Here is a 9,999-nt window from a genome sequence, read left to right as displayed (position 1 = left end):
AAGGTCTCAGTCACTGTAGTCTCCACATCCCTCCAGGGCGCTAAAGCACCAGCACTCAGGTGGCCCCACTTACTTTCAGCTCACATCTCCTCACCTGTTGTGCAGCCAGGTTCAAGGACTTTGTGCTACAGCTGCTGCCTATTGCTCATTTGTTCTATAGGCTGCTCTCCCACAGATACACAATATTTTCCCACACACTGTTCCATGCAGGCCATGAGACAGGCCCATCTTGTCACCAGCAAGGTGTGTGATGGCTTTTAATGGGTAGGAAACATGGGTATAGCCAGGATTTTTGTTAGGAGGGGTAGGACTTCTGTTTGGGGGGGGGGCAGAACCGACATGATTGGTCAGTATTTCTATTGTTTCACTTGATTGGGGGGCAGTTGCCCCCCCCCCCCGGTCTATGGCGAGGGTAGGAGAGGATATAATTTTTTCGATTTACCCTTCCAGGTGCCCCTGTGTGAGAGTTTCAAAATCCCATCCTTGGCAGCAAAATTAGGAATTAGGCTACAAAGTCTCCTTTGATGCAAGTCCAGCTAACCAAGTAAGCTGGCTTCCCACTTCTTACCCTTGCTTAACAAAGAATAAGGCAACAACTTGTAAAGTAAGCTTAAAAATAAGATATAATTACTTTATAATCAAGCATTGGTTCACAGCAAAGGCTGCATTCAATGCTGGTCAAAGGAAGAGAGAAAAGAGAACAACAGGAAGTACTATCTGCTCCTTCCTCTTTAGGCGAGGAGAAATTACATCGCACCAAACCAACTCTACCTACTGTACCTGTATTTCTATGTACAGGTAGGTAGCCGTGTTGGTCTGCCATAGTCGAAACAAAATAAAAATTAAAGAATTCATTCCAGTAGCACCTTGTTGTTGTTCAGTCATTCAGTCATGTCCGACTCTTCATGACCCCATGGACCAGAGCACGCCAGGCACACCTATCTTTCACTGCCTCCTGCACCACCAGATATTGTCTGACTCAGACACCCATCAGCCCCTGCCAGCATAGCCAATGACCAGGGATTATGAGAACTATGGTCCAAAAACATCTGGAGGGCCACAGGTTCAACACCATTGGTGCAATGGTTACCAAGATTGTTGAGACACATGAAGATATCCACCCTTGAGAGAAATTCTTCTCTTGCAGGGAAGTGCATGTTCCTGGCATTCAAAAAGCAACCATAGTCCTGTTCAGTAGAAAGAGGGCATAGCCCATGCATACCAGCTGCTGTTCCTATGGATGCTGTCCACACATGCACCACTTCCAACCTTCTTGGGTTCAGTAGGATGGTCTGAAGGGGAATCTTAATGACATTTGGGAACATATACTTACAAGCTGCCCTGCGAGAGGCAACACAGAGTTTAAGATGGAGATTGACAACTAGTGCTACCTCCCTGGACTAGATGCAAGTAAGAAGGCAGGTAGGTGGGGGCTGACCAAAGACAGAACAATCTTGGTGGGGCAGTGCCCCATTTGTCCTAAAGGACCAACCTCCACCGGACTTCTGCCTATGTTCATCTATGGGATAATGCATGTGATAATACTAGTGGCAAAGACACAGCTTGCCAGGGGAGAAAAGTGTGAGGAATTACACATTTCCATGTTCTAGATCGTGTACAGCTTATTCCTCAGAAGCATTTGCATTTCCCTCATTCTTTACAGTCTCTGTGCTTCTCCTCTTTAGTGCTGAACAGCAGAACCTAAAATTAAAACAAACAAACCCACCTGTAGACATCATTGTCCCCTTTTCCCAGCAAGATTGTTTTGCCTTCAGCAAGGCTTTTCCCTCCTGCATTCTCTTACTGGCCAGTCTCTCTTCATTAGGCAAGTTGTATCAGCAGCAGATCACAGTGCTTAGTATTCACAACTAGTATCAGCATGAGATTACAGTGGCCAGTCTCCTTTTATCAGGTGGGCTGCATCAGCAGAAGGTCACAGTGGCCAGTCTTCAGGCCAGCAATGTCATTATGAGATCACAATGGTCAGTCTTCAGGCCAGTAACATCATCACTGAGGACACAGTGGCCAGTCTGCCAGTCTCCTCTCAGGTGGGGAACATCAGCACAAGGTCCTAACAATCAGTCTCTTTTCTTCGGACATAAGAACGCTGTGGTCCCTGAAGCAAGCACCCATAGTAACAACATTACTCTCACATTCACACTCTCACATTCACACATTGTGGTTGGCAAAAAAAGGACCAGATGGGCACAGTTTCTTTGTCAATTAAGTGGGTATATACTGGTACATGAGCATGTGGGCACAGTTTATTTCTCTTACCAATATGATCAACCACAGTGTAGAGCACAATAGCTACCAGTTTCTCATATTGAAATGGACAGCTGAGTGTGGATGTAGCAGTTTGAAGGACCCTGTGTGCTCTAGATGTTGCTTGACTCTAACTCGCATCAAGACAACAGGGCTGGAGCTCATGGGAGCTAGAGTCCAAACAACATCTGGACAGTCACAGATTCCACCACCCCTGAGATTATGGGAAGCAAAGGGTTGAACAGCACCTGGAGGCAGAGGCAGAAAGCAAGGTATGATACACAAGTACATAAGAGGACTTCATCTAACAGCAAGTGTCCCAATGCTAGACTAAAAGAGAGAGACTTGATGACAGGTGGTGGGCAGAGGAAAGGGAATCAAGGGGAGAGGTGAAGTTGGGAGCACAGTGTGTGGACAGAAGTAGTGATATTCACCCTGGGCATGGCAGCTCCTTGCTCAGAATCACAGGGCAACTCACAGAAGACCAGCAATGGAAAATCAATGTTCAGGAACAACAGTAGCTAGGGAAGGGGGGGGGGACCAGGGATGCAGGAAAGCAAGCCAACAAACTGGAGGAAGGAGGACATTAAAATGTAAAAAATTTTAAAAAGTAAAAACAGAACCCAAGTAAAAGTAAGGCCTTCAATAGGGACCTCATTGAGGAAGGAAACATAGCAGGAGGAAATTGAGAGGCACTGGAGGGAGGAAACGGACATGCCCTCCCCACACAGAATTAGCAGCTGACAATGTCCAAGCAAGGCTATAATTGTTTTTTACAGTCAGGGCCGTCTCTACCTAGGGGTGTGGGGCACCCGGGTGCTGAATTCTGGGCGGTGCCAGGCACCCGCTGAAGCCACCTAAGCTCTTAACCGCCCCCTAGTGTTATCTTTCATTTTTGCACAATCACAAAAAACTGAAGACGGAGCTATCGCTGCCGCTTTTTATTTTTTCATGTTAGCGGTTTTCGCTGTTCCCCTCCTTAAAACCTCAACAACTTTTACCTGCCCCCCCCAATTGGGGGCACTGGGTGGATCTTTGCACCCTGGCGGTGCATACGCTAAAGACAGCCCTGTTCAGTGGCCCTACCCCAACCACTTTGGGTATTCCTAGTAAGTGGTATCACCATCAAACAAAGCCCTATGGCAGAGTTACCTGTGTATACCACAGGGTCTACCTAATGTGTTTGCACTTAGTATTCATTCATTCATTCAAGTTTTTCCTTTCAGTCTCATAGCAGTGTAGGAAATCAAGGTTGTTGAGCTTTTCTTGGGAAATCAATGGTAAAAATACCCTGTAAATAGGAGATTTTGGGGGACAAACTTCTGCTGGGGGGGCAGAACCTCAGGTAATTGAGTACTTTCAATGCTTTTCAATAATATGTGTAGATGGGGGGCAGCAATGATTGTAAAATCAGTGAAATGTATATATCTGAAAAGTATAAATAAATTTATTTATTTTTTTTAAAAAAATAGTTTTGGTCAATACAATACTAAAATGAAAGTGACTAATTTTGTTTTAGTTATGCATTAATTAAAACAAAACACTTCTCTTATTGCTAAGAGTCAGCCTTCCCTCTGTTGTGCAATTACTCACACACTATTCTCAAATGCTCAGAATATTTGCCCATTGACCCCAAGATATCTAAGGGCAATTTCAGATGTTGGTTTGACAGTTTGCCTGCTGAATTCCAGTAAAAAGCTAAGAGCTTATCTTTCTCCTGCCTGGTGCATCTCTTACTTGGGCTTATTATAAGCCTGTTGAACTCAAGTGGCCTTACTTCTGAGTAGGCATATATAGGATTGCACTGTAAGGCGCACCTTCTCTCACTTTCCTTTTTCCCATTGGACTCAGCGAGACTTACTTCTGAGTAGAAATACTTGAACATGCGTTTGCTTTTTAAAAAGTTGTGGGTCTGACTTTTGAGTAGACATGCGTGAGATTGCGCCCGCGTCAGTAACCCGAGAGCCAGCGCCTACGTGCAGCACCTCTCCATCCCACGCTAGCTAATTTTGGGGGGAAATCCCCGCCTCCCCGGATTTCCACGGGGCGCCTGAAGCTGCTCTGAGCCGGCCCCGCGGCCCCCGTCGCCCATACCCTCCTCCGCACACGAGGTGGCGCCTCGAGGCCCCGTCTGGCAGCCGTCGGGCTGGGCTGGGAGGCGACGGAGCCGAAGCGCCGCGCTTGCGCTCAGGAGCGGCGGCGGCGGCGGCGGCGTGGGCGGAGAGGCGGCTTCAGAGGCTAAAGGTCCTTAGAGCGAGTAGCGGCGGTGGCAGCAGCAGCAGCGTCCGGAGGAGCAGCGGCCGCGGGAGCCTTCGCTTTGTCGCCAAGATGCCGGCTGTGTCGAAGGGGGACGGGATGCGCGGGCTGGCCGTCTTCATCTCCGACATCAGGAACTGTAAGCGAGGCAGCCCCGGACGAGGAGAAACTGGGGGGGGGGGAGTCCCCCGTTGCGCTAGTAGTGGGGAGGGGAAAGGGAGGTCACTTGGGCAGGGGCCGTTAGCTATGGGGAGAAGCGGAGGGTGGGGAGGTGTCTGGGGGGCCGGGGCTGCCACTGTCGGGCGGGGCTCCCGGGGGACTCTCCGGCTCGCCCGAGTCTTGCAGTGACTTGCGGTTCCTTTTCCTAGGAAAGGGCTCCTCGGCTCAGAATTGCGGAAGGCGGGGGGGGGGGGGAGGGAGGGAGGGAGGGAAGCGGCGTTCCTTCTCCATAGGGCTGGGGCGGCGTGAACTCGGATTCCTCCAGCAAGGAGGGGCCCTGTTTACAAGGCTTGTGGACGTGTTGTGTGGAGGGGTGGGGGGAGATGAGGGCATGCCTGTCAGACAGGGTTGCATTTGGATCCTTTGCAGAAGAGAGGGAAGGGGCTTGTTTGCATGTGATAGCGTGGCTGTTCAGGATGGGGGGAGGAATTGTGGGAGGTCAATATCCTGGATCCCCTTCTCCCTTAAAATATCTGGCTGGCTGGCTCGCTCGCTCACGGAAATCCCTAGTTGTTGTTTCTGAAATAGCCTTAGAGCTATGGTGGTGCTAATCCTGTATATTTTGATTTGGAAATCTGGGCTGGGCTGAATCGGTCTCGCCGGTTGGCTACCTTTATAAAAGGTGTAGAGAGCCAGGTTATGTGCTAGTTCACATCCTGAAAAATGGGTCCCATGGAAAGGTGCAAATGGTTCCTAATTTAGGTGGGTAGAAAGTATGAGAGGCGAGGAAAGAATTGCACTGTGACCAGTAGGATGGAGGTAAACATGAGTATTGGGAGCGGAAAAAGGCAGCTGGTGTAGGGAAGGAAGTATTTCTTCCCCCCTCTGGGAAGTCTATGTATGAACCAGGAAACTTACTCCAGTATTATGAATATGCATGTTAGTGGTGTCTTGTGTGCAGAAAAGCACAAAGCAGTAGGGCAGGTACAGTAAGATTGCTTTGGCTTCTCTAGTTCCAGCTCTTGTCAAAAACGTGTTTTGTTTTTTTTAAAGCCGTCTCCCTAAAAATGGCCACTATCTCTTGCTTTTTAAATCACTTACAATATGTATGTGCTGAAAACGTTTACTGAATAGCTTTCATTGGCCTACTAAAATGTGATGCATTTTAGAATAACCTAATGTAGCTGAGTTGGCCTGCTCTCCAACACATTTGTTGCCTAAATGACTGTTTTAATTCCAAAACAATAACAGTTGGAATGGCACAGGCTGAATTGCATGCATTTAGAAGCCAAGTTAGTTAAATTGGTACAGTTTCTGTGTCTAGATAAGCCTGCAGTCATCTGAGGTTTTTGCAAATTCCCTGCTGCGTCCTAATCTTCTTTTGGCAGTGTGGCCACTGTCTTCAGGAGATACTTAAGTGCAAAGCTGGAGAGGCCTGTCTAAACTGGTGAACTGGCCAGTGTTAATCTTAAGAACAGTTTCAAGAATACTAATGGCCTTGTGTAGATATGCCAGCACACACTCCACAAATATTTCCAACTTTGAGGAGTAAGTTCCATATGTTTCCTGTCAGAGAGTACTGATGCTGCACAAATCTGTGTATAAATATTATTGTTGCTAGAAAGAAGTTACCTGGCTCCAGGTACCTTAGAGTTACCTTTTAGTAACCTGGATGAAAAGGGGTGATTTGATTCCTAGGGTGCTTCAAGAGAAGACAGCTCCTCCATTAACCTAAGGCCAAATCAGGATGTACAACATGAAGTATCTCAAAGTAGTAGTACTTCTAGCACAGGAGTGTCACATAATGATGCCTGGCTATGTACTACTAGTTGATTTATTATTATTAGGGAAGTTCACAAGATTTTTTAAAAAATCCTTATATTCCACTTATATTAGTTGTTGCTGTAACAGAGTTTGCCACAGCTTCCATTTGACTGTGGGTATTAGGCACACTGAATCAACATACCCATCACCTGCAGAAAATTAAAATACCAACGTTGCTGTGGGAAACCACTGTTCAAAAGTGACCTTTCAGCCGCTGAGCATATTGATGTTGGTTATGCTCTAGTGCTAGAGTACAATTGAGAGCTATTGCCCAAATACCCAGTTTGAAGAAGCTTGTCTGCCCAGCCTGATTGATACACAGCTTAGCTGCATTTTCATTTGTCAGTGCAGTTCTTGTTATACCTATTTGGAAGAAATTCCTCTTCACCTGCAGATGTAACCGACATAGTAGGACTTTTGTGAAACTTCCTTCTGTATTTTGAGTGTATGTGTTGAGAAAACTGTCTCTCATCCTGCATACTAAGTGGAAATATATTGAGCTATTGGAATAAAATTATCAAAATGCTTATGTTGCCAACATGAATTCTTCATGTATAGTTGTTCTCCCCCCCCCCCCCCGAGGGGGATTACTTGAAGAAATGTTTCATAATCCTATAGTAAAGCTCATCTTCTGGGATCCATGTCCTGTGTTCTGTATTTTGACAGGCGGGGGGAAGAGGCAGTGTTGAGTCAGACCACTGGATCGGCATTAAATTTTGACTTTATGCAGATCTGATGATCTGACTCACCACTGCCTGTCAAATTGCAGCAGGAGGACATGAATCCAATATGATTAGCTCAACTGTTAGATTCCTTCATGCCCCCAGCATATAAAAACAAAACCTTAGAGGTTTATAGTAACCCAATCCTTTAAGCAGAACATTTAAAATGTACATTTCAGCTACTTAATGCCTGGGGAAGGAAATTGTCAAATTGGTTGTGTCTCCCACCTTCTGTATTGATTTAAAATATCCTTTAGATCACAACAAAAATCACACTGTGCCTATGTGATGGGAAGCAGTAAAAATAATAACCTGCAGTGATTAGAAACGGAGAGGACAATTTTTTGTGGGCTTTTATTTTTAAATAATCTGAACATACCTTTATCCTACTGATGAACCTGGTTCTTCATTTCTGTTCCTGCTGATCAACTTCAATAGCTATGCAGTAGGGGTGGCCAACTCCCAAGAGACTGAGATCTACTCACAGAGTTAAAAACTGGCAGTGATCTACCCCCTGTTCTGGGGGGTTCAGGTCAAGGTTGTTGAGGTATTTTCTGGGAGAAGGAAAGCCCTGTTTTTTAGGGGTTCAGGGCATAAATGTTGAGCTTTTCGTAGGGGAGACAAACTGGTTGAGCTTCTTTGGGGGAGCCAGTGATCTACCAGTGATCTACCACAGACGTCCAGTGATCTACCGGTAGATCACAATCTACCTGTTGGACTTGCCTGCTATACAGTATGTAATCTACTCATTCCTGAAGTTGCTGAGGCCCTGCTCCAAGCATCCCTTCTAAATGCCAGTGTGGAGGGTAACTACTACAGGGGAGGACATTCTTGGTAGTGGTGCCCTGGTTTTATATCTGCCTCCCCAGAGGGATTCACCTGGTGCTATCTTGATGGTCTTCTCAATGCTAGGTCAAGGCCTTTTTATCCACAGAGTCTTTTCCTCTGGAAAGGATGCTTATAATTGATGTGCATGTAATTGATGTGCATGTAAGCAGCATGTTCCGAGCTCTTGCTTCATGTGGAATATATCAGTGTTTTTCAACCACTGTTCCGCGGCACACTAGTGTGCCGCGAGATGTTGCCTGGTGTGCCGTGGGAAAAATTGGAAAATATATAGTCAATATAGGCACAGAGTTAATTTTTTTAACATTTTCTAATGGTGGTGTGCCTCGTGATTTTTTTCATGGAACAAGTGTGCCTTTGCCCAAAAAAAGGTTGATATGCTAAGTAAAATATCTATTAAATCTAGATGTTATTAATGATATTTAAAATGTGCAATACGTTGAGGCTTGCGATTAATGCTGCAGTCCAATGTGGTGATGGGCATAATATAAAAGAGGGGGGAAATGTGTGTCTTAAACAGAAAACGGCTTTTTCTTGTGTTGCTTTGACTTTCAGTTCAGCTAATTTCAGCAACACGGATGGTTTTTTGCAAGGGGAGAACAAACCACTCCATGTACTCAGTGATGTGTTTATATAATCAAGGATTTGGTGGCTTGCGTCCTGAAATGATATCCCCTGTTGATCAAGACACACAATTAATTCCACATTGTTCCATACACACTTCTTTGTCACTGTGGGCACCTTCTGCACACCCTAATTAAGCACTTCCATCTGACTGCAGAGAAGGCTGGCAATGCTTGTTTGTAACATCTGAGGCTCTGCTATGTCTGTGGTGAATTCTGAATTATCTTCCTGCCTTTTTACCTGGCATACCAGGATAACTATTTCTTAAAGACATCTATCATAGGGTACAAGTGATGGTTAGAGGAGGAGCTGAAGGCAGCTTTATAGCTTATGGATACTATAGGAAGCACCAGTGTTTCCAGCTTTGGGTGGCATAAAACTATTGGGAACTGATAATTTTACACCTGACTTGGGCCTCTGAATATCCCTAAAAGGTAAAGTAACCTTGTTGTTAAAACTTGAGGGCATTACTTTGCCTTTCTGTTAATGGCGCTCGTACAGAGTGGGGCAGCAGTTGCTCTCAGTAGGAAGTCCGGGAATATTCCAAAGAAACCTTATTCAGAAGCCGGCTTTTTCTCCAAACACTGTAGTACCTGAAGTTGCAGCACTCACAAGGCACCACTGCTAGTGATGTCTTCCCCTAGAGACTTCTCTGTAAGGCTCCCATAATGTATTGGCAGGTCCAGTCCAGCTTTTTTGAGTAATTGGTGCAGATAAAGGATTAGAATAATATGCACTGATCTCCCGCTCCCTACAAGAACTCTAGTAGTTGCATTCTGGGCCAGTTGAGTTTTTCCAGGTTGGCCTTAAGTAGCCCTACACAGATTGCATCTTGGTAATCTGCACCAAAGGGCACAGATGTCTGGGCCTAGGTCCAGCCTCTCCAAATCAGAGCACAGTTGGCAAATCGGCTGAAGTTGTAAAATGTGTGTTTGACACTCTGATTTCTGTCTGTTCCTGCTTTGCCCACAGTGTTTCTGAATGTTGAGTATGGGGAGAGAAAGCTGTATGGTTTTATCTGCCTGTCAGTGAAAGAGGCATGCCTCTGCAAAACATAAGTGCTCTACCCTTGTGGCCCATGCAAACAAGAGAGTAGCACAAGAATAACTTTGCTGATGTGCTGTTGGTTAAAGTGCGTCTTCCTCAAAGTTGCCTCAATCTGTAGAAAACTCAAATAGCCCCCTTCCATAATTTATATGTACGTATACTTGGGCTCTCTGTGCATACTTCCCTTCTCCTTTTCTATACTTTGTTTGATTCTTGAAGTGGCTCTACTTGGAAATGGCCATGGCTGGAGATAGAA

At 45.7% G+C, this 9,999-nt stretch overlaps 1 protein-coding gene across 4 annotated transcripts in view; it reads left to right on the top strand.

Annotated features, from left to right (window-relative positions):
* Window positions 1-4,493: 4,493 nt before the first annotated feature.
* The window catches only part of AP2A2 (adaptor related protein complex 2 subunit alpha 2), a 55,225-nt gene continuing 49,719 nt past the window's right edge, over window positions 4,494-9,999 (top strand). For 2 of the 4 annotated variants that reach the window (XM_033155395.1, XM_033155384.1), the window contains exon 1: window positions 4,494-4,660. In XM_033155395.1, the coding sequence (XP_033011286.1) occupies window positions 4,594-4,660 (67 nt within the window). In that variant the 5' untranslated portion in view covers window positions 4,494-4,593. The remainder of the gene's footprint in view (window positions 4,661-9,999) is intronic. The other 2 variants (XM_033155415.1, XM_033155406.1) reach the window with 1 other exon arrangement.

The sequence above is a fragment of the Lacerta agilis genome, chromosome 1 (genome assembly GCF_009819535.1).
Source record: "Lacerta agilis isolate rLacAgi1 chromosome 1, rLacAgi1.pri, whole genome shotgun sequence".
Taxonomy (NCBI): Eukaryota; Metazoa; Chordata; class Lepidosauria; order Squamata; family Lacertidae; genus Lacerta; species Lacerta agilis.
This window is presented reverse-complemented; position numbering and strand designations above follow the sequence as displayed.